Raw genomic sequence first — 25,566 nt, 5'->3', positions numbered from 1 at the left:
AATGGTGATAATCACAGGGATTTATTACTTGAGCTATTTGTATTTAGCGTTCATTCAAATTACATTCTTTTTAGGTTGAGGGAAATATTTCCAAGCATTGGTGATACTGGTCATTCACTGGGGTGGTTTCCTGTACATTTCTATAAAATAGAATTATATTTGTGTCTCCCAACACCATTTAAAAGATTTCTGCCTGAAAAGGTGAACATCTTTGAGATGGGTTAACTGACACTTGTTTGTTCTCCCTAAAAATAGATGGGGTGTAGGAAATGAGGTGACTTACTTAGAGCATTAGATTACATCCCAAATAGACTTTCAGCAGACCTGCCCTATATTTTTAATGTAGATTTCTATACCTTTAATAGTCCTCAATAAATATTTATTCATAACAGTAACTATAAAATGATAGAATGTTCGTCTAACATTGGAGAGAGCGACAGGTTGGCATTTTTTTTGAATAATCAAAGACCTGCGTCAGTATTTAGCTTATCTTCTGACTTTTCAGTAGAACATACCCTTCAGCTGGTGCCCTCAACGCCCGAGTTCTTTTGTGCCGAGAGTAAACTGGAGCCCCGTTTCCTTTAAGAAGAGAAGGGGAGCTCTGCCTTAGAATGCCTGGGCGGAGGTTGAACACCCCGCCACGTACTGCGGGCGGCTGGGCCCCTGGTTGGTAGTTTCTCAGCACTCTGGGATGTCCTGACGTTGCCAGCTTGACCGGAAGGACTTGGAGAACAGGAAATAAGCTGCTGGGAGATAAGGCAGGCAGCTATGAATTGTAGACGAGAGAGGAAATGAGAATTCTAATCCAGGGAAACAACATTAGCAGTTTGACTTTATTTTTAAACCAAGAATCACTGGAAAGATTTCTTTCTCTAATTTAGGGGAGCTACCCACCTATTCAGCCACACTGGTTAGAACTCACAGCAGAGGTGTGCAGATGGGGACCGCGTTCGCATCCACTGCTGCCTCTGCACTGATCAGGAACTACAAAAAGATGAAACTGAGTCTGTGAACCTTTTATTTATTCAACAACTACTACTGTGTTGTCGTAAGACGCAGAAATCTTTAAAGTGAAAAATAACTAAAATATTTTTTGCCTTTGCTCTTTTGTGTCTGTGTCATGCTGCGACTCCATGGCTGTTTTCATGAAGAAGAGGGGTTTTATGATCGATGTTAACCTCATATTCAACCATACCTGGCAATGGATGTTCAAGGCAGAAAGGCAAAAGTATAGAAAATGTGACCAGCTTTTATTTTCTAAAATACGACACCGTGTCATCAAATGTTATCTATAGGGAAGGCCATAGCAGATGAATGGGCTCTATGTTAACTTAAGGAAATAATTTAAAAACTGATCAGTTGTGTAATATCATGCATTATTTGTCCTATTCCCTCCTATGGTGGCCATTCTGAAGTACACTAGTGATTGTGGGCTTGAACAATAACTGTGTGTCTTTAAGGACCAAATTGGAGCTGCATGCACGTTTGTGGATTGCAGTGCTCGGACCAAGTCATTGTGGATCTGAAAGAAGTTTATGAAACTGGCCTTGATCGACTGTTTGGAAATTCTAAACTTTATGACACATTCAGTGTCATCTAAAGACGTTTGTTGTTGATGATGTTACTGGTTGTTTTTTAATTAGATCAGTGATTTAAATAGAGAATTTTATTTTTATTTATTTAATAGAGAATTTAAAAAACTGGACTTAAAAAAATGAATCTGGGTTTGTCCCCCACCCCCCAATCCACCTGTGTTGAGGCCCCCTCCTGTGTATGTTCACAACTCTGTAACTACATTTAGAGCACTATATTACGTCTGTTCAGTGAACTGAACTCCACGAGTGCAAAGATGTCTTAATCTCTATCCTCAGCACCTACAGTTCATAGTAGGGAGGCAAGTAGTGTTGGCTGTTGTTAAAATGCCTTTGGGCATTGAAAATAGCCTTCTGGACGTAGTTTTCAATAAACTTTTATAGTTCAAAGATATAATTGAATAAGGATCATAACTTCTAATTGTGTATTACTCTTTGGCACAACACACTCAGAATTACTGCGTGTCAGTATTCAAAGATGAGCCTGCCTCTGTCCCTTTCCTCGGGTGCACAGCTCAGTGGGGAGGTGTGTGTATAAACCAGGGGTTAGGGAGGATGGGGTACGTGCTGCAGTTGCAGAGCTGTGACCAGAGTGAGGCAGCAGGTCCAGCAGAGAGAGAAAGTGGGATGGGGCTGCTGAGGGCGGGGTTGGCAGCCGCATCCGTGAAAGCTGACTTTGGCAGGGGAGCCATCAACTAGGTGAGATTTGCCTGGTGATTGCCAGGTCTCAAAGGATTGCAGCCTCACAGCTGTTTTTTGATTCTTTGCAGAGTTTTAAAAAAAGAGCTACAATACCCTTACATTTCAAGGGGGTAATAATTTCCTCTTAGATTTTATTACGCAAGTGTGGCAGACCAAGGCTGGGGGCCTGTCCAGCTCTCTGGTACCTGAAAACCAACGGAAAGACTTTGAGAAGCGACAGGACTTTTGTGTTAGTCTGTGGTTTGGATGCAGGGGGGCGTGAGGAGGGGTCTGGCCATTGCAGAGGTCCTTGACAGTTTGTCCTTGGCCTTACTTGCTTGCTGTTTTAGAATGTGGAGACCATTTACTCTGGTGCTGCGTGTTCATCAGGGTTATGAAGTGAAGTCCTGGGGGGAGACGGGATTCAGATCTTTCTTATGAACAGCAGCTATGCTCTGGCTGGGTAATGACAGTGCTCGTTTGACTGACACACATTATTAGTATATGTCTGTGCATCCATGGATGTTCTGACTACCGGATGGACTTTTGACTTCCTGAGTGTGGGGTCTGGTGTTCTCCATCTGGGCATTGGTCACGTAGTGTCACACAGTGTGAACCTAGTAAGTACGAACCAGATGTCTGACTGAATGAATGAATTCCTCACTATCACCGGCATAGGCCAGTCAGGTGACACTGGGGGAACATTTCCCACAGTGAAGGCAGGGTACCGTTTTGTGGTTCATGAGCTCCCAGGACCACTTCATAGCCCTGTGTACTTACTGGTTTTATTGGACTCTGTGAGCCCTGCCCTCGGGCTCCTTGGGCATTTACCTAATCCCACAGAACACCTACCAGAGGGTCCACCTTTTGGACGAGGGAGTGATAGTTGAGAAAGATGAGAGTGATTTGTCCAGGATCAGAATTTTTCAAAGTCAAAAATTAAGTTGTTATACTCACAAATTTTGAAGCTTATAATTTCTTCCTATTTCCTCTGTGATAAGTATTACATAGCTGAGGCATAGCAACTGTATTTTTTTCCAAGTTTTCTAGATGCTGAACTGTTCTTGCACTTGTGGGAATGGGCATTTTTGTGCCACAGCTTATTGTTTGCTCAGGTGTCTGCCATTTATCAGGAAGCCTTGTCATGGGGGTCTAGTTCCCTGTGATTCTGCCACCTGTGGGTTGTGCCCTGCGCTCTCTGCTAATCCCCACACCTGCCCGCAGCCGTTCATTCCCCTGGACAATGCCTTCTCTTTGGTTCTGAAGCCTCATCTCTTCAGAGACGTTCTTCTGGCCTGCTGCTTCATTACCTGTGGTAAATATCTTCTTGGTTATTTTCTAGGTTGTGCTGGTGAGGTGGAATGAGCCATACCAGAAGCTGGCCACATGTGACGCAGATGGAGGGATATTTGTGTGGATTCAGTACGAAGGGAGGTGGTCTGTGGAATTGGTCAACGACCGAGGGGCTCAGGTGAGTGGGCAGGAGTCTCTTCCAGTGAGACATTGCTGGAGAGAGAATGCAGAGTATGTATTCCAGGACAAATGGAAGCTCCTTCCAGAAATAGGTGGAGTAGAAATAAATAAAACTAGAATCCTGCTTCTCATTCCTCTTGAGTATATTACTTGATAAAAAGAGAAAGATCATACTTCTCTATTCAACTATTCTGCTGTTGTGAGAACTCTCCAAGTTTTAAGCTTTAATTAAACCTGTGAAATCATTTTTTACCATTCATTGTTGTGATTACATGTTAAATTTGGATCTCTGAAGTCCTTAGGGCATATCACTTCTTTGCTCCCTTTGAAAGGTACTTTCCCTGTGTTGTAATCTTCATAGTTCTCTGGCAGGGAGCTCCACACGAACTGTTCTCACAACCTCCTCATCAAGCTGAGTTTTTAACACTCTTTTCTCTCAGGTTTCAATTAGCGTGGCCACCTGTTGTCATCCTTCAGCTCTTCCTTTCTGATACAAATTTGTCTCTGCTCTGAGGAAAACAGGCGCTCCAGGGACTCCCTGCTGAGTGATGCTATTTTTAAACCTGCTCCAGAGATTCTTCTGGTTTCTGGTACAGATCTGGCTCTTCCCTCTTCCCCCTGTGATGATGGGCCGTGTGGAGCTCCGTGTCTCCTCTCGTGTACTTAGGAACACAGGTCCCATCCCCTCTGGCTTCAGAACCAAGTCCTCAGGGGACCTTTCTCCAAGAGGGCTGTCTTAGATTGTTTTACCACTCCAGGGATGGTTTCCTTGTGACTGCCTTTCTATACATTTCTCAGGAAGTGGATTCTCACCCTCTTTTCTCCCATCTGTTGCTTAAATAAGCTACAAGCTCCCCAAGTCTAAAAATATGACCAGTGAAGTGACACAAAATTGCAAGGAACAAAGATATCATTAGCAGTTACTATTATACTAAGGGTCTTTGTAAGTTGTCATCACAGAAGACAAATCTACCTCTAGGTAAAATAGAACATTCTCTTTTGTGTGAGTTCATGTATTTGGTAGAGTAAATGTGATAATTTTGACTGACTCTGAAAAGGCCTCATCAGTTGCCTGTATACCTCCATGGAGTGAAAAAAGGAAGAGGTAGAACCTCCCTGTGACTACTAACCAGCCATCTTAATACAGAGCCACAGATGAGGAAATCCCCATGAGCATGAGACGTTCATGCTACCCGGAGGGTAGACATTGTGGTCAAGAGCATGAGCTCTGCAGTCAGACCACACAGACCAAGAGTCTCACTCCATGATTTCTTAGTAGGAGATACTTACTCTCTGTGCCTCAGTCTTCTCATCTGTTGCATAGGGACTCTAATGCCTCCTGCCTCAGAGGATCACTAGGAGGATTAAATAAGATTGAACGTAGAAAGTACTTCGGACACTGTACCTGATAGTTGTCACCTCACACTGCTCTAGTGCCTATAGTATATGAGGCACTGCGACCTCGTACCCCTAACCACAGCCATGATGTCGGGGCGCCTGGGTGGCTCAGCTGGTTGAGCGTCCGACTCTTGGTTTCGGTTGGGCTGTGGTCTTGGGGCTGGGAGGCTGGGCCACACATTGGGCTCTGTGATCATTGGGGAGTCTGCTTGAGATTCTCTCCCTCTGTTGCTCCCCCAACTCGCACGCGCACGCTCTCTTTCTCTCTCTCTCTCTCTCTCTCTAAAATAAAATCTTAAAAAAAAATAGTGTCATAATGTCATCACCAAGACTGTCTTCAGGCCTTGAGGCAGCAACACTTTGTGGCTTTCTGTGGAGTGGAGAGACTTCTCTGAATTCGTCTGTAAGGGTCTCTAAAATGCTCTCATTCTCCCATCCACCAGAGCATGAACTCATTTCCTTAGGTCCAGCGATCGAGTCAGACATGTCTTCAGACTTTGGACGACTAGAGGTCTCTAAAGCATTGCTCTGAGAAAGACCACAACGAGGAGCTAGGACAGACTCTGACTAGGTGCTCGTCGTTTTCATGTGTTGTCTCTCAGTCTCCACAGGAACCCTACTGGGCAGATGCCATTCTCAGTTAATGGAAGGAACAAACACTGGTCAGGGAGGTTGAGTAAGCTGCCCAGGGAACTTCATGGGTGGTGAAGCAGAATTTGAGGCCAGGTTTGAGTCCAGAACACTCTGTCACACTGTCTTCTTCCCAGACAAGACACTTTTTTCTCTTTTAGCAGAAGTGCGTGTATTCATAGTATAGCCAAAAGAGCTCAGACTTCATTACCGTTAGAGAGTCCAGCCCCACCAGCCAAGCGTTGCTGCCACCACACTGTTTTTTCCTGACGGTAGCCTGTCTGAGGACGGAACCTTCTGTCATCCCCACATAGCAGCTGTGTGGTTTCCACTACCACCATATCCCTCAGCTTTTCTTTTCATTGAGAATTTGGCACAAAACATTTTAGAAACAAGAAAGGGAGGATGAATTCAGACCTGGAGGTGAATAAACTCATATGGACCGTAGAACACCTGGAAGCACCTGGAATCTCACAAATGCCTATCCCTGCCATGTTCAAAAAGTAATCACTGTACCTGTGATCTGATCTAGACTTTTTTATAATTTTGTTGTATGGAACTCTGATTCTGCAAACCTTGAAACCCATTGAGCAGTCGTCAACAGTGAACACTTCTTTCTCGGGAAGATTTGGTTGCTTTGAATTGTGTTGGCATCAGAACTTACCTGAGTAGAGAAACATCATGCCCTGGGGATGATGACTCACTGGTTGAAGAAGTACTGGCCGTCTGTGCCCCTGAAACAGTGCCTGGTAGGAGGAAGGACAGTTTTGTGGCTTGGACGAGGAGGATCCTTAAAATCTGCTCAGAGAAAAATAAGACTTTTTTAGAGGAAGTGCCAGGTGATGCACGTTACACAGCATGACTTGCAGTGTTATAAAGGAATCAAACGTTTGGCCAAAGCTAAGTGATGTTTTAACAGTTTCTTTTTCAGGAAATGATTATGAATCCTTTATTTCGACAGTGAGTCTGGAATAGTGCGTGTGTTGTTGTGTAGGATTAGTCACCAAGGGTGGCTGTGCCCCACGCACGCATTGGCCATTGTGGTGAAAGCTGCCTCGGGCCGAGCTCTGACCAGGCTGGTGCTCAGACGCAGTTAATCCGTGTCTGACACCGTGCTCGGTGAGGCAAGAGCACACAGCCTCTGCCACTGAAAGCCAACCACAAGGAGGGGGGCTTCCTGCTTATTTTCTTTACAGCACTGGGTATCAGTTCCCTTGTTCTTATTTTTCCAGTTGTGGTATATTCCTAACACTCTACGCTGACCTAATTTAATAAACCCAGTGAGTTCACGGAAACATCCTTTGTTACCATTTTCTCTGACTGCATGACCGGTGGTGTCTTGGGGAAGCTTCTTTTCACTGGCCATACCCTTCCACCCTCTAGTAGGATGTTTTTCTTTTTAGTACAGATCTCTTCCAAGGTGAATGAGTTAGAATGCATGTAAATAAGTAGCATTACTTTTGCAAAATGAAAAGACTTTAAATTTTATTGCAGAATTAATGTTATCTCTAAAAAATGTTTTTAAGTTTCGTAAGAAAAACTAAATAGTGTAATTAGTTGAAACGTAGAGTCAGTGAAACCAGGGTTTTGAGTTTACCCTACTAAGCAAACAACTTTTTTCAGTAACCTCAGACCAGCTGTTGAAGAGCTATTTCACAAATCATGCCATTGTCACGGTGGAGACATGTTAACCACTGAATACAAACCTGTAACCCCTGCTGGGAAAACAGCAAATGTTATGTCCTCTTGGTGTTTGTCCATTTATTTTATTTTTATCTGAAATGTGATATGTCCAGTAATGTCACCGATTTTAAAGAAAGTTAAACATTTCCAAGTAAAAGCAACCTAAAACAGTTTTATGAATGAAAAGGTAGGTATAACTATAGAGATTACCAGGTAATCAAAGTAATTAAAAGGTAATTCAGTGGGGGAAACAGTAGTCTTTTTTTTTTTTTTTTTATTGAGCTGTAATTGACACATAACATTATATTAGTTTTAGGTATACAGCATAACGATTTGATATTTGTACATACAGTTGACCCTTGAACAACTACAGTTTGAACTGCATAGGTCCAGTTACACGTGGGTTTTTCTCAACACAGTACAGAGAGAAGGGCGGGGGGTCGAGCTAAGATGGTGGCATAATAGGAGGACCCTAGGCTTGCCTCGTCCCTCAGACACAGCTAAATAATTATCAGTCAAATCATTCTGAATACCCAAGAAATCAACCTGAGAACTGACAGAACAAACTGTGCAACTAGAGGGAGAAAAGAGGCCACATCAAGGAAGGTAGGAAGTGTGGAGACATGGTTTGGAGGAGAAACAGATTGCTGGTGCTGCAGAAGGGAGGGAGCCCTGGTCTCAGAGAAAGGTGGGAGAGAGAAGAGTGCATGGGATTGTACAAGGAGAACACATCCCCAAAGCCATTGGCTGGGAAAACGAGAGAGGCTGATTTTCATGATTTTTTGCACCCAGTGGGGCTCACAGACTGGAGTTCTAGAGGTGGTGGCGTGGCTGGGAGAGAGCCTTCAGGGTGCGGCCTTACTCCTGCAGAGAGGGCAGGCAGGGAACCCGAGGCAGATGGCAGGGTCTGAGGCTCACCTAAGACGCACAGGGAGAAACTGTCCCCCCTTCTTAGAGCGCCTCTGTGAGAGGTAGCATTGCCTCTCTGGGGACAAAAGAGCCAGTGGGTGCCATTTCCCTCCCCTGCCCCTGAGCATAGGCTCAGAGACACTTGCTGAGGGCGGCTAACCTGGACACTAGCTCTTTAGCCTGCTTTGCTCCAAGTCCCATGCCCCCATGCTCTGGTGTGACTGCCTTTCTGGGTCAAACCTGCATCATCCCAGCACAGCGAGACCCTCCACCACAAGACCAGTGCAGGTCCCCATCACACCAGGTCCCTAAAGTTCGGAGTTTTGAAAGTCAGCCAGCTTAGCTGGGATAGAGCCCAAAGTGCACTGCACTGCTCCAGGCAGGCAGGCAACCTAGAGACAGTGTGAAAACAGCGATATGAAAAACACATGGATGCATGAAGGAAAATTATTTGCTCTTCTGGGAGGGCTTCCCTGAGAGCAGCGAGCACGTGCTCCCCTCGCCCAGGACAAAGGAGCTGGCTGGCTCCGTTCCCCTCCCCCGCCCCTCTGCATAAACCAACCTCAGTAAATAGCACAGTGCCAGCACTGGCTGACTACCCTGCTAATGCCAAACCCTGCCTCCCACCCGCCCCCGCCCCACACTCTGCTGGTACTGCTTTTCTCCGCCAAGTGTGCCTAACGATGAGCACATCGTGGGTCCCTTCCCCAGAAGACCAGCAGAAACCCACACACACACCATGTCTACCAACCATAGAGTTCTGCAAGCCTTCTTTTCTAGTGGAAGTGGCATCTGGTCTCATTTAACAAGCAGACCAGAGTACACACACTTAAAACTCACCACACTTTGGCCAAGGTCCGAACACTGTCCATTGCAGACAAGGAGAGCTTCTGTAGATGACTGACCTGAGGGACAGAGCAGCCAGAACACAGCAGCAGTGCGCATACAGCACACACCAGAGACACTTCTGAAGCACTGGGCCCTGGACATTGTATGACCTCTTCTTCATAAAGCCATTACTCTCAGGAGCAGGAAACATAACAGGATTTTCTAGCACAGAGAAGACAGAGACCTAGACAAAATGCCAGGACAGAGGAATTCATCCCAAAGAAAGAACAAGAAAATGTCATGGCCAGAGATCTAATCAAAACAGATTTAAGTAATATGCCTTATGCAGAATTTAAAGCAACAGTCATAAGGATACTCACTGGGCTTGAGAAAAGCACGGAAGAACTCAGGGAGACCTTTACCACAGAGATAAAAGAGCTAAAAAACAGGCAGAAATGAAAAATGCAATGTCTGAGATTCTAAACCGACTGGATGTCATGACCACAAGGATGGAAGAAGTAGAGGAATGAGTAAGTGATATAGAAGATAGAATTACAGAAAATAAGCTGAACAACAACAAAAAATTACGGATCACAAGAGTAGACTTGGGGAACTCAGTAATTCCATCTAACCTAGTAACATTCATGTCATAGGAGTCCCAGAAGAAGAAGAGAGAGAAAAGGGGGCAGAAGATTTACTTGAGGAAATCATAGCTGAAAACTTCCCTAATCTGGGGAAGGAAACAGACATCCAAATCCAGGAGGCATAGAGAACTCCCATCAAAATCAACAAAAGCAGGCCAACACCAAGACATATTGTAGTTAAATTTGCAAAATATAGTGATAAAAAAATCCTAAAAGCAGCAAGACAAAAGCGGTCCCTGACACAAGGATAGACCCAAAGGTTAGCAGCAGATCTCTCCACAGAAACTTTGCAAGCCAGAAGAGAGTGGCATGATATATTCAACATGCTAAGTGGGAAAAATCTCAATCCAACAAGACTGTCATTCAGGATAGAAGGACAGATAAAGAGTTTCCAAGACAAACAAAAACTAAAGGGGTTTTTGACCACTAAACCAGCCCTGGAAGAAATATGAAAGGGGACTCTTTGAGTGGGAAAGAAAGACCAAGAGTGACAAAGACTAGAAAGGACCAGAGAAAATGTTCAGAAACAACAACAAAACAAGTAATAAAATAGCACTAAATACGTATCTATTGATAATTATACTGAATGTAAATGGACTAAATGCTCCAGTCAAAAGACATAGGGTGTCACAGTGCATAAAAAAATCTGCCTACAAGAGATTCATTGTAGACCTAAAGATACTTGCAGGTTGAAAGGGGATGGGGAAATATTTATCATGCAAATAGGTGTCATAAGAAAGCCAGAGTAGCAATACTTATATCAGACAAACTAGATTTTAAACCAAAGACTATAACAAGAGATGAAGAAGGGCACTATATCACAATAAAGGGGACTTTCCCGACAAGAAGATCTAACAATTATAAATATTTATGCCCCCAACTTGGAAGCATCCAAATATATAAAGTGATAACAAACATAAAGGAACTCATTGATAATAATACAATAATAGTAGGGGACTTTAACAACCCACTTACATCAATGGACAGATTGTCTAAGCAGAAAAACGAGGAAGCAGTGGCTTGGAATGACACACTGGGTGAGATGGGCTCAACAGATATATTCAGAACAGTCATCCCAAAGCAGCAGAATATACATTCTTTTCAAGTGCACATGGGACATCCTCCAGAGTAGATCACATACTAGGTCACAAATCAGGCCTCAGCAGGTACAAAAGGATTGAGATCATACCATGCATGTTTTCTGACCACAACGCTATGAAACTTGAAGTCAGCCACAAGAAAAAATTTGTAAAGACCACAAATACGTGGAGGTTGAACAACATGCTACTGAAGAAAAAATGAGTCAACCAGGAAACTAAAGAAGATATTTGAAAACTACGTAGAAAACAAATGAAAATGAAAATATGGTGGTTCAAAACCTTTGGGCTGCAGCAAAAGCAGTCCTAAGAGGGAACTAAATATAGGCCTACCTCAAGAAGCAAGAAAAATCTGAAATAAACAACCTAACCTTACACCTAAAGGAGCTAGAAAAAGAACAACAAATGAAGCCTAAAGCCATCAGAAGGGAAATAATGAAGATTAGAGCAGAAATAAATGACATCAAATAAAATAAAAAAAAACAAACAGTGGAATTAAGCAATGAAACCAGGAGCTTGTTCTTTGAAAAAAGTAATAAATTGATAAACCACTAGCCAGACTTATCAAAAAGAAAAGAGAAAGGACCCAAATAAATCACAAATGAGAGAAGACAAATAAAAACTAACACCACAGAAATACAATTATAAGAGAATATTATGAAAAATTATATACCAACAAATTGGACAATCTGGAAGAAATGGATAAATTTCTAGAAACATATAAACTACTAAAACTGAAACAGGAAGAAATAGAAAACTTGAACAGACTGATAACCAACAAAGAAATTGAATCAGTAATCAAAAATCTCCCAACAAACAAAAGTCCAGGGCAAATGGCTTCACAGGGGAATTCAACCAAACATTTAAAGAAGAGTTAATACCCATTCTTCTCAAACTATTCCAGAAAATAGAAATGGAAGGAAAACTTCCAAACTCATCCTATGAGGCCAGCATTACCCTGATTCCAAAACCAGACAAAGACTCCACTAGAAAAGTGAGCTACAGGCCAATATCCCTAATGAACACAGATGCAAAAATTCTCAACAAAATACTAGCAAATTGAATCAAACAGTACATTAAAAGAATCATTTCATCAAAATCAAGTAGGATTTATTCCTGGGCTGCAAGGGTGGTTCAATACTTGCAAATCAATCAATGTGATACACCACATTAATGAAAAAAAAAAAAAAAAGGATAAGAACCATATAATCCTCTCAATAAATGTAGAAAAAGCACTTGACAAAGTACAACATCCACTCATAATTTAAAAAAACCCTCAACAAAGTAGGGATTGAGGGAACATACCTCAACCTCATAAAGGCCATGTACGAAAAACCCACAGCTCATATCTTCCTCAATGGGGATAAACTGAGAACATTTCCTCTGTAGTCACGAACAAGACAGGGATGTCCACTCTCACCAGTGTTATTTCACATAGTACTAGAAGGCCTGGCCACAGGAATCAGACAGCAGAAAGAAATAAAAGGCATCCAGATTGGCAAGAAAGAAGTCAAGCTTTCATTATTTGCAAACAACATGCTACTCTATATAGAAAACCCAAAGGACTCCACCAAAAAATTGCTAGAACTGATATATGAATTCAGTAAAGTTGCAGGATACAAAATCAACATACAGAAATCTGGTGCATTTCTATACACCAGTAATGAAGCAGCAGAAAGAGAAGTTAAGGAATCGATCCCATTTGCAATTGCACCAAAAACCATAACATACCTAGGAATAAAGTTAACCAAAGAGGTAAAAGATCTGTACTCTGAAAACCATAAAACACTGATGAAAGAAAGTGAAGATGACACAAAGAAATGGATAACATTCCATGCTCATGGATCAGAAGAACAAATATTGTTAAAATGTCTGCACTACCCAAAGCAATCTACACATTTAATGCAATCCCTATCAAAATACCACCAGCTTTTTCCACAGAGCTGAACAAACAGTCCTAAAATTTGTATGGAACCACAAAAGACCCTGAACAGCCAAAACAATCTTGAAAAAGAAAAGCAAAGCTGGAGGCATCACTTCAAGTTACATTACATAGCTGTGTAGTGATCAAGACAGTAGAGTACTGGCACAAAAACATACACATAGATCAGTGGAACAGAATAAATATCCCAGAAATGAACCCACAACTGTATGGCTAACTAATCTTTGACAAAGCAGGAAAGAATATCCAGTGGAAAAAAGACAGTCTCTTCAACAAATGGTGGTGGGAAAACTGGACAGCTACATGCAAAAGAATGAAACTAAAATACTTTCTTTTACCATACACAAAAATAAATTCAAAATGGATGAAATGAATGTGAGACAGGAAACCATCAAAATCTTAGAGGAGAACATAGGCAGTAACCTCCTTGAATCGGCCATAGAAACTTCTTAATAGATACATCTGCTGAGGCAAGGGAAACAAAAGCAAAAAAACCTGTTGGGACTTCATCAAAAACTCCTGCGCAGCAAAGGAAACAATCAACAAAACTACAAGGCATCCTTCAGATTGGGAGAAGATAATTTGCCAATGATGTATCTGACAAAGGGTTAGTATCCAGAATCTATAAAGAACTTACAAAATTCAACACCCAAAAACAAATAATCTAGTTTATTTATTTTTTTTAAAGATTTTATTTATTTATTTATTTTGATAGAGCGAGAAGGAACAGTAGAGAGAGAGGGAGAAGCAGGTTCCCTGCCAAGCAGGGAGCCCGATGCGGGGCTCGATCCCATCCCAGGACCCTGGGATCATGACCTGAGCCGAAGGCAGACGCTTAACCATCTGAGCCACCCAGGCGCCCCACAAATAATCTAGTTTAAAAATGGGCAGAAGATACGAATAGACATTTTTCCAAAGAAGACATATGGATAGTTAACAGACATACGAAAAGATGCTCAACATCACTCATCATCAGGGAAATACAAATCAAAACTACAGTGAGATATCACCTCACACCTGTCAGAATGGCTGTAGTTAACACAGGAAACAACAGATGTTGATGAGGATGCAGAAAAAGGGGAACCCTTTTGCAAAGCTAGCGGGAATGCAAACTGGTACAGACACCCTGGAAAACAGTGTGGAGGTTCTTCAGAAAGTTAAAAATAGAACTACCCTACAATCTAGCAATTGTACTACTAGGTATTTACCCAAAGGGTACAAAAATACTGATTTGAAGGGGCACATGCACCCCGATGTTTATAGCAACATTATCAACAATAGCCAAATAATGGAAAGAGCCGAAATGTCCATCGACTGATGAATGGATAAAGACGATGTGGTATATATTACACACACACAATGGAATACTACTTAGCCATAAAAAAGAATGAAATCTTGCCATTTGCAACGATATAGATGGAGCTAGAGAGTATTATGCTATGCAAAATAAGTCAGAGAAAGACAAATACCATATGATTTCACTCATGTGGAATTTAAGAAACAAACAGATGAAATAGGGGCAAATTTTAAAAAAAGAGAGAAGCAAGCCAGAAAACAGACTCTTAACTATAGAGAACAAACTGAAGGTTGCTAGAGGCAAGGTGGGCAGGGGATGGGGTAAATGGCTGTTGGGGATTAAGGAGGGCACTTGTGATGAGCACTGGGTGTTGCATCTAAGTGATGAATCACTAAATTCTACACCTGAAACTAATATTACATTATGTTAACTAACTAGAATTTAAATAAAAACTTAAAGAAATACAGTATAGTACTGTAAATGTATTTTCCTTATGATTTGGTTAATAACATTTTCTTTTCTCTAACGGGATTTTAAGAATACAGTATATAATAGCTATAACATACAAAATATGTATTAATTGACTGTTTTTTTTGCTATTCGTAAGGCTTCTGGTCAACAGTAGGCTATTAATAGTTAAGTTTTGGGGGAATCAAAAGTTACATGTGGATTTCCAGCTGCATAGGGGTCAGCATTCCTAAGCCCTGAGTTGTTCAAAGGTCAACCATATTGTGAAAGGATCACCGTAATAACTCTAGGTAACATCCAGGGAATAATCTTTGACAAATGGTGCTGAAACAACTGAATGTCTATATTTTAAAACAAAAACAAAAAAACCCTTGGGGCACCTGGGTGGCTCAGTCAGTTAAGCGCCTGCCTTCAGCTCAGGTCATGATCTCAGGGTCTTAGGATCGAGACCCATGTCGGGGGCCTCCCCACTCAGTGGGGAGTCTCCTTCTCCCTCTTCCTCTCCCTCTGCCCCTAATCCCGCTTGTGCTCGCTCTCTCTCTCTCTCAAATAAATAAAATCTTAAAAAAAAAACAAACAAACCCTTGATTCTGACGTTACACTCTGTACAAAAATTAACTCTAAATAAATTGCAGATGTGCAGGTAAAAACTAAACTTCTCTGGAAACCTTGGGTTTGCAACCTTTAGGTAAACATTAGGTAAACATTAGGTAATTAGGTAAACATTCAATGGATTGGACACAAAAAGCATGAAGCATGAAAGAAAAAAAATTGATACTGGACTTCATCAAAACTTAAGACTTTTACTTTTTGAAAGGTACCACTAAGAAAATGAAAAGGCAAGCCACAGAGTAAGAGAAATTATTTGCAGCACACATACCTGACAAAGGATTGTATCTAGAATTTTTATCACACAATAAGGTTGAAAACTCATATATTCATATATACGCAGACATAATATATACATCTGTATGAATATTCATACACATAACACATATATATGAATGAATGAATAGATACATATAGCAAGGGATTTGAACAGACATTTCCCAAGAGATGATGTGCAAATAATCAATAAGCATGTGAAATGTTGCTCAAAATGGCTACATTGGAGAAATGCACAGTGTTCTATCACTATGTACCTACTCGAATAGCTAAAATAAAAGAGACTGACAACACCAAGTGCGGGTGAGGAGTGGACGTGCTGGTACTCTCATACACTCCTGGTGGGAGTATAAAATGGCATAACCACTTTGGAAAATAGTTTGGTCATTTCTTATGCAGTTAGGCATGCACTTACCATACAATCCAGCAATTAATTCCACTCTTAGGTATTTATTTACTCAAGAGAAATGAAACCATGTGTCTTCAAAAAGTCTTGCATGTGAATGTTCATAGCAATTTTATAATAGCCAAATACTGGAAATAACCTAAATGCCTGGCAGTTTGGGTAGATAAATAAATTGTGGTATATTTATACAATGGAATAGTACTCATCTGTGAAAAGGAATGAACTGTTAATGCACACAAGAATTTAGAATACTCTCAAACCATTTTACTGAGTAAGAGCAGCCATACACAAAAGTGAACATATTATACAGTTCCATTCATGTAAAATTCAAGAATAAGCAGCTAGTGAGAGAAATTAGATGACTGGTTGCCCTGGACCAAGGGTGAAGGTAGGGGATTGACTTCTGAGGGGGAACTTTATTTTATTGTATATAAATTATACCTCAATAAAGTTGATTTTTAAAAAGATAATAAATACTATCAGCAACTACTTGCCAACAGTTTGGAAAACTTACATAAACTGGAAATTTTTTTAAAAATAATTTAATAGAACTGACTCAAGAAGAAGTAAAAAGCTTAAAAGTTTGACTAATACTAAAACTATTAAGTAAATTGAAGCAATGATTAAAAATCTTCCTACAAAAAAATTCAGAGCCAGATAGTTTTATAGGCATGTTATACCAAGCTTTCAAACAACAGGTCGTCCCAGTTTATACAAATTCTTCCAGGCAGTGAGACAAGAGGAAGTACTCTCTAGCTCATTCTGAGAGGTCAGCATAACCTTGATAAATCCAGACAAAGACATTACAAAAAAGGAAATCATAAGTTTATTTCACTCATGAATACAGCTGTAGAAGTTCTAAACTCATTACTAAACCAACTTCAACTGTGTCTATAAAAGACAATACTTCACCTCCAAGTTTGGCTGCTTCTGGCATGCAAGGGTAATATAATTTGAGGAAATCCATAGAAGTAATTCACTACAGTAATAGATTAAAAGATTTTAAAAATGTGGTTACTTGAATGAATTCAATAAATGCATTTGATAAGTGTTATGTGATTTTTCCAGTTAAATTTTTTTTTTCATTTTGATTAAGGGAATATTGTTAGCAAGATTGAGAAAGTTATATAATAAGAAACTGAGAACTTTACTATTTTGATAAGTGACCCAGAGACACTAATGGAGAATCTGTTACTGTAGGTGGGAGGTCATAGAACAATGGCACTGGATCATTCTTGGTGAGGCCATTCACCAGATGTGTGTGATCAAGGATGTTACCTATCACCTTTGTGTCTGTTTTCTCCATAAGATGGGCATGATAACACCTCCCACGAACAAGGCTTAAAGAATTAACATATGTGAAGCACTTAGCACTGCACTGACACTTGCTTTTCAAATTATATCTTTTATATTATATATTAGTGTTACAATACATATATTCTATATATTTTCTTTAAGGCCACCTGACTCTTAGCCAAAGGCTAAGTTAATGACTGTAGCCTTTGATAAAAGTGCTTTCCCTTTCAGATTACAAATTGACACCTTTTTGTCTATGTGTGTCTCAAAGGTGAGTGATTTCACGTGGAGCCATGATGGGACTCAAGCACTTATTTCATATCGAGATGGGTTTGTCCTGGTTGGTTCTGTCAGCGGACAAAGACACTGGTCATCTGAGATCAACTTGGAAAGTCAAATCACATGTGGCATATGGACTCCTGATGACCAACAGGTAAAGCCTCTTAAATGTGGGTGTGTAATGTTAAAACCGTGTGAGGTGAGGAGGAAGTGAATTGCATACAGTCACGCACGGAAGGGGTAGGGATGGGGGAAGCTGGCTCAGAAGCGCCTTGCATCACAAAAGTGAAGAACAATGAATATGTCCAGGTGGAAATTAAAAACTAAGTGAACCATAGATTGGAGAAATAATATTTCCCATCAATATGGTAAACATTGAGTTAACATTTTAATTATAGAAAATATTCTTACAAATACACTTTTAAATCTATATAAATAGTTGGTAAATGGATAATGGACATAATGATTCACCAAGGAAGTTCAGCTAGTCAGTATTCATATGGTGGAAAAGTATGCATTTTTAGGAGAAAAATGCAAAATAACATAGTGAGGATATAGTTTCACTTACTGGCAAAAAATAATAAAATGATACAGATGATATACTGGTTAATGATAAGAGTTCAATCAAAGGATTCTTATTCATTGCTGGTAATAATGTGTACTAGACCTTTGGGGAAGCAATTTGGGCAGAATATGTCAAAAGTCTTAAAAAATTGTTGTCCACTTTGACCTGGTAATATACTTCAGGAATTTATCTAAAAGAAACAAAAGGGAAGAAAATAAAAGTTATAGTCATTAAAGCATTATTTATGATAGTAAAAATTCAGCAACAGCCTGCTTGTCTAAAAATAGAATGATTAAGTGAACTGTGGTATTACCACTGAGAGGATTATATAATAAGTAGTTCAGAAAATTGTGGGTTCTGGTTATGAAGACAATCTGAAAGAGCTCTTATGATATAATGTTGAGGGAAAAAAAATCAGGATATGAAATGGTGTAGGTGGTATGATTACCATGTCATAAAACAACCAAAGGAAACCCATCCACATGCTAGAAAGACCTGGAAGGAGACAAAATGCCACAGGTCGGTTGTTTTACAGTGAAGAGCTTTTGGGTCATTTTCTAAAACCCAATTTTAAAATTTTCTTTAATGTATCTGTTTTACTTTCATGATAAAATAATATATAACCTAATAAAGTTATATATTGATAATTCATTTTTTAAATAAAAAGATTGGCCAGGTAAAACCTTTGTAAATATGAAGCTTATGTTTTCCAAGCACAACAAAATCCAGAAAATGCCAGGACATTTCGTAGCAGAGATTTTAGTTTAATATTGGTAAAAGCAAGCAGTATAATAAGGAATCATAACTTTAATTTTTGAATCTTTTTTCTTTTCATTCTTTTTTTTTTTTTTTTTTTACTGAATTGCTTTCCACTAATCACTAAACATTCCATGTGTCCATTTTTTTTTTCGAGTAAAAGTGGTCAATATTCTTTCTCTTTCTTCTCAAAATTACTATTATGAGAGCTACAAAGCAACAGTTGCAACTCCAAGTTTCTTCCATGGCTCTGAGGCTCCTAAGTATCCAGTAGCATATGCGTGTAACTCTAAGAAGCACTTGCATTTACTGTGACGTGTGTTTGCAGGTGTTTACTGCCCCTGGAGTCTGCTCTGAGAAGTCGGTGCAGCCCATTCAGTGGCCTTGCCCAGACACCTCTCCCTGCACGTTTCCTCCTCTGTGATGGGGGGTGTGAATTATTTCCTGCCTGTTTCCCCGGGGCTTTTGTAATGATCAGATGAGTGAACAGATGTGAAAGCACTTACAAATGTGGAAGTGGAAGTCTTGGCTTCACATTCTTCCCTTGCCTCGAGGGATGGAACGTGGGAGGCTCATGTCCCAATCCCCTGATGAGCTCTGCCTGCCTGTGTCCCCAGCAGACAGCATACTTGGCGTGTGACAGGCACAGGACCCAGACACGCCAGGGGCACAGTAGGCAAGACTTGGCACCTGCCTTTGAGGTGCTGGGGCCCCCAAACATCCTGTGCTGCGTCCCGGCAAAGTGGCTGGGATAGCAGACAGCATGGTGTCGTGGGCATGATGGAGAGCAGATGGGCTGCAGCTTTAAAGCCAGGAGGAGGCCCTTGGACTTGGCTCTGTAGACCCGTCTGCAGGATCAGAGAGTGGCTTCGGCTGGTGGTTGGTCTCCTGGCCCACAACCTCTTGTCTGAAAAACTGCTTTTATTGGGTCTGTATTTGGGGCTAACAGGTAGGATGTCATTGAAGGAAAGCGCTGCACTCACTGCCTTTCCGAAAGGTTGCAGACCCCCGAAGCAGTGAGGATCCTTACGGGATACTCCCGTCAGTCATATTTGAACCGAGACATGGAAAAATAACATTCCTTCCTCCTTGTCTGTCACTCTTTCACATCTCTTGCTTGGTTTGAAAATTATTAATGAGAAAAGAGTATGAAGACAATTTGAAATGTAATGCCCTGAGCTCTTACCATTGGGAGCTGATGTTTAAAGCCGCGCCTCCTCCATCTCAGGCTGTCTCCTCCCTTGTCCCCGAGAACCTCCTGCACTTTACATAGAGTAAAATGTTGTCCACGATGAAGCCACCTCCTCCCCTCTTGAGATACTGCTGATCATACGGGATTTTAGGTTGTTTCTTAACTTTTTAAAATATAAGCAGTACTATTTTACAAGGGAGTTTGAGAGTCTAGGTATTTTCCTACTTGTCATATATTTTCTTCAGTTTAGAGTGGTGATCTCTATACCCTTTTGGGGATTGTAGACTACTTTAAATATCAGATGGAAATTGGGAACCGTTTTCCTGGAAAAATGTGCACACGTACATATGTGATTATGTCTATCACTTTGCATAGAATGTTGGAAGCTCATAGGATTCGATGTTCCTCCCCCTTCAGATTCCTGATCTAAACAGTCTAGAGGCCACATTTGGGATCATCTTCCCCAACTTTCTGATGCATATATTCAAACATTACAGAAAAGTTGAAAGAATATACCTGCCTTAAATTCAGCAACTAATGTTTTCCTATATTTGTGCACTCTCCTCCTCTCGCCCTTCCTGCCTCCCTTTCTCCCTCTCTTTCTCTTCATACACGCACACATTTTTGCAGTACTGTTTTTGAAAATAAGTTGTAGACATTGTGCACATCACTATGAAATATTTGAACATGCTTGTCGTAAGAATAAGATCATTCCTCCTACATTATCACCCCCAAGAAATTAGCAGTGATATTTTCTGGTATCCAGGCTACTTCATAGTTCCCTAATGGTTACAAAAGTGTGTGTTGTAAGCTTTTCTTTCTTTTTTTTGTTATTTGGAACTGGGATCCAAGTTATGTACAGCAATTGTTTGTTACATCTTCAGTCTAGAAAAATTTCCTTTTTTTTTTTTTTTTTAATGACATTACCTTTCTCACAAGTTTAGTGTGGTTACTTTGTAGAATATTCTACAGTCTAGGCTTGTACGATTGTTTACCTATAGTATCATTTAACTTCTGCTAGCCTCTGTATTTTCTATCATCTGGAAGTTAGGTTGAGATTAGGTTTGGATTAAACAGGTTGGGTAAGGATAGTTAATAGGTGATACCCTATCATTCACATTGAGCCACATTAAAAGGCATATAATGTCTTGTTATCCCACTAGGAGGAGAGCTGAGTCTGATGGAACTCTTGTAAAAACAAAACTATTTTTCAAAACTATTGTTCTTAATTTCATCTATACTTATAGTGAATTTTTTCAAGCAATGTGTTTCATGTCAGGCTAAAATTTGTCTTCCATTAAATTGCAAGAAGGGAAGGTGATTCTACCTGGAGTTTATATAGTAGATGAAGACTGTCTTAGTCTCCTTGGGCTGCCATACAGAATTCTACAGGCTGGAGGGCTTAAACATCAGGCATTTCTCTCTCACAGTTCTGGAGGATGGAAGCTCAAGATCAGGCGTTGGCAGGCTTGGTTGCTCTTGAAGCCTCTCTCCTTTTTTTTTGTTAAAGATTTTATTTATTTATTTGACAGAGAGAGACACAGCAAGAGAGGGAACACAGCAGGGGGAGTGGGAGAGGGAGAAGCAGGCTTCCCGTGGAGCAGGGAGCCCAATGCGGGGCTCGATCCCAGGACCCTGAGATCATGACCTGAGCCGAAGGCAGTCGCTTAATGAGCCACCCAGGCGCCCTGACGCCTCTCTCCTTGGCTGGCAGTTGGCCGCCATTTTCCTGTGTCCTCACATGGTCTTTCCTCTGGGTGCTCATCCCTGGTATCTCTTCCTCTTCATAAAAGGACACCAATTCTATTGGTTTAGGGCCCTATCCTTATGACCTCATTTAACCTTCATTATCTCTTTATAGGCTCTGTCTCCAAATCCTGCCACATTAGGGGTTAGGGCTACTGCATATGAATTTCGAGTGGGATACAAATGTTCAGTCCATAGCCTCATAAAAAATATGACTCTTCAACAAATATTTTAAAGAATAGAAAATTCACAGAAAAGACACTTACATAAATTTAGCTTGATAAACTTGAGATGTATTTATAAATAGAACAGTCTTGGTAGGGCTTGGAAGAAAAAGCAAATGATATAAATAGAAAATGTCAGAGAAATAAATATAAATATGACTGGGGAAAAAATTTCTGTGGGTCCTAAGTTGATCAAGAGTAATGCAGCAGTGAAGCTTTTGCCATTTCGAGGAAGTACCCAGCATCACAGCACAGTGCGTAGGAGGAGAATGCTTAGTCCCCTCTACGTTATCCAGGGGCGTGGGAGAACACCATGCCTCTTGATATAGGAAAGTGCTTTGAGACATACACATTTACACACATCCATCTAACCATTCTCTGAGTCTTAGGTGAACATCAGTTCACTTTGAGAGCCTTTGAACCAGAGAAGGTTGTTGAGAACCTGAGGTGCATTTCCATCAGGAGAGTTAGAGATGCCAGCACATGATCCTTGTGTGTAGACATGAGCATGACTCTCCTAGAAGAACAGCGAGTAGCTTTGGTGGATCTGTGTCCATGGAAGATGGGACAGAAGGAAAAAACCCCAGACTCACATCTAGGAATTTAGGTTAGATGAGGAAGAAGGAGCCCACCTAAACCAGTATGGGAAGAAAACTCTAGTTCCAGCCCTTCTTGGGAGAACGCCTTGCAAGAAGAAAGCTCCCAGAAACACCTTCTGCCATGGGTACAAGGAGGTCTGCCAAGAACTGCTTCTCCAGCAGGTGGTTTGTCTTTTTCTCTTCCCAGGTACCCCTTATCTACCACAGCTCCTGGAGTGTGGCGCATGCATAGTTTGGGTGCCTGAACCATTTGGATTTATTTTAAGGGGATCCCGAGGCATCGAAGCTGTGTACACTTTAGGGAGGTCAGCAATACCCATTGTCACTCACAGTGCAGCCCCCAGATCAGATGCTGTGTGGTTCATCCAGTGCTCGCTTCGGCAGCACATACACTAAAACTGGAATGATACAGAGAAGCTTAGCTGGGCCTCTGCGCAAGGATGACACACAAATGCCATATGGTTCATCCAGGCCTCGCAGCTTCCTCCCTCTCCCTGACTCAGGGATCCTTTTCATGGATCTCAGTCCTCGCCTGTTGGCCTTTCCTTCTAGTTGCTTCTGCTTTCTCCTCGGGCAGACCTGTCTCTTTTCCCGAGGCCTCCAGGGCTGTGGGGCTCTTTCCTCTCGCGAAACCTGTTCTCCAAGAAGCCTGGGGCTTCACATTGCCCCACCCAGCCCCCCACCCCCACTCTGACTGAGGCGTCTGTGACCCCAGGGCGCATATCCAGGCCTCATGCTTTCTCGACAGTGCTCTCCCCCAAAGCCAGTCCCTCTTCAGCCTTGTCTTGCCTCTTCCCTGTACTGTCCTTCATACCCTGCTCCTGGAAGCCTTCCCAGCTGCCGCCTTAGCCCACACATCCACCTCGGGCTCTCGTGCTCGTTCCTCGTTCTCACCTGGTCCACTTGTCTAGGGCTCCAGTGTTGGGCATTTCCCCTTTTTTCTCTCCTTGGGGTGATTTCTCCCACTGTCAGAGCCTGTCAGCTCCCACCTGAGCGTGCAGGCTCCCCAGGCTGCGAGCTGCGTGAGCCATCGGCCCCTCTTGTCCCTCATGCTGAGCACCCGCTGCCTGGACCCTGCTCAAATCCAGCTGGGTCCCAGCTTAGCTTGTCAGTCTTCCTCCCTGCCCCCTCCTCTGTTGCTGATCACTTGCACCCAACCTGGGAATTCCACTGGACTTGCCCTCTTCCTTGTCTTCACCCTCCACTTAGTCACCAACGCCTGGTGATTCCACTTCTTAAATCTTTTTGTGTCAGCGATTGTTTATTTATATTTAAACACTAAAGATGGTTACATTCAGACCAGCTTAAAGGCAAGTGTTTCAACTCTGACACACCTTGCATTCTGTAACAGGGCTGCTGGACTTGGCGACTTGTAAGTTCTTCCCATCTTCAGCTTTGCTCCCTGGCTGGTTCCTTCTTTTTGTCAGTGGCCGCTTCTGCCGCGCTGGGCTGCCCCTTTCCTGGTTCCTGAACAGTGAGGGAATGAGTGACTTTTCCAGTCTTTGAAGTTATTTAAAGATCTCCCTTTGCCTGCAGCCGTGGTTTGCAAACTGTGTTCCTCACAGAATTCTGTGGAGCTGCGTTCCTAGGGCAGGGGATGGAGTGAGCTTCAGGGAGGAGGGGGCCTGGAGCACCCAGACCAGATCCCCGGGCAATTCCACTTCTGTTTTAGATACGAAATGGGGATTATGTCTTACATTTTGTTTTTGAGGGAAAGTCTATAAGATAAACATATGAGTCTGGTCTCTCTTTCTATTTATTTTTACTGTTTATTAAATTTAAAAGCAGTAGTTTTTAAAAGTCAAATAGTACTACTAGGCTTATAATGAAAAATATATAAAAACAAACAAAATACCGGCACCTTTTCATTCCCTGTGCTATCCCTCCCACTCCCTGATCCCCGCTCCCCGAGGCAGCCACTTGTAACTCTTTGTGTTTCTCTCCATATTTCTGAAAGATGGGCTTGTTCTGTCAGATCTTGATGTTTTGGACTCAGGTGTTCTCTACTAACTTCCTACCTGGAAAATGAGAAGCTGGCTTTCTTGGAATGCCCCTTTCCATACCCAGCCTCCCAGCGTGCTCCCGTCTCCACGGTTAGTCATTCTGTGCTCAAAGTGCGATTCACAGACGACGGGCACACAAAACCAGGGTTGCATTGTCTGCCTTGTGCACTGTTGGCTTTGCCCACAGTTAGTAATATTGCCTTACTTATTGCTTAGTTGTCTGTATACCAATTACAGATTAATTCCTACACCCCCCCCCCCCCCCAAATATTAGAAATCTCCTCCGAATGTGTTCCTCTGCTTGGGACTTGGTTTTCGGTGCTGTCCCTCCTGGGGCCCTCAGCTCCCTGCCCCAGCAACACACCTGGCTCCCTGTGCCGTGGTTCCCTTCTCTCCCCTTGTGTGGGTGCCCCTATTTCTGCGATCACCTTTATTTCATGGTCTGGTGGAACCCTCATCGTGGTGGAACATGTCTTCCAGGTGTTGGAAATTTCAAGACAGTTGTATGTTTAGCTGGGACACCATGACCCCTTTGCAACCCGTCCTTTCAGCTCTTTGGTATTTTCTTTTCCCTTTCTGGAAATCTTATTACTTAGATGTTGCCCTTCTAGATTGATGATCTGATTTTAATATCTTTTCTCTCCCAGTTGCTTTGCTTTGCTTGCTTATCCTATTTTCTGGGCAATATCCTGAGTTATATCCTCCCAAGTTTTCTTTGACTTTTAAAAAATTAATGCTATTTTTAATTTTTAAGAGTTCTTTTCTGTTTTCTGATTGTTCTTTTTTAAAAAACACAACATCATATTCATGGAGGATGAAACAACATGGAGATATTGATTGGAGGTTTTGAAGTATCTTGCTGTATTCTTCATTGTCTTTCTCCTTCACATTCTCTGTGGCTTTGTTTTGGCTTCTTTCATATTAGATGCTTTTCTCAAATGTCTGGTTGTCACTGGTCATCTGCTCGTATTTA

General features: G+C 41.7%; 1 protein-coding gene and 1 non-coding gene across 7 annotated transcripts in view; both read left to right on the top strand.

The window, feature by feature from the left end:
- The window catches only part of TULP4 (TUB like protein 4), a 235,332-nt gene that overhangs the window by 147,832 nt on the left and 61,934 nt on the right, over nucleotides 1-25,566 (top strand). For all 6 annotated transcript variants that reach the window (XM_032407560.1, XM_032407561.1, XM_032407562.1 and 3 more), the window contains 2 exons: nucleotides 3,616-3,744; nucleotides 17,501-17,662. In XM_032407560.1, the coding sequence (XP_032263451.1) occupies nucleotides 3,616-3,744; nucleotides 17,501-17,662 (291 nt within the window). The remainder of the gene's footprint in view (nucleotides 1-3,615; nucleotides 3,745-17,500; nucleotides 17,663-25,566) is intronic.
- LOC116634796 lies at nucleotides 22,959-23,065 on the top strand. Its single transcript, XR_004300038.1, has one exon. It is a non-coding gene; the product is annotated as a U6 spliceosomal RNA (small nuclear RNA).

This window comes from Phoca vitulina, unplaced genomic scaffold (assembly GCF_004348235.1).
Source record: "Phoca vitulina isolate PV1807 unplaced genomic scaffold, GSC_HSeal_1.0 scaffold9, whole genome shotgun sequence".
In the NCBI taxonomy this organism is placed as follows: Eukaryota; Metazoa; Chordata; class Mammalia; order Carnivora; family Phocidae; genus Phoca; species Phoca vitulina.
The sequence above is the reverse complement of the archived record's forward strand: the minus strand, read 5'-3'. Positions and strand labels throughout refer to the sequence as shown.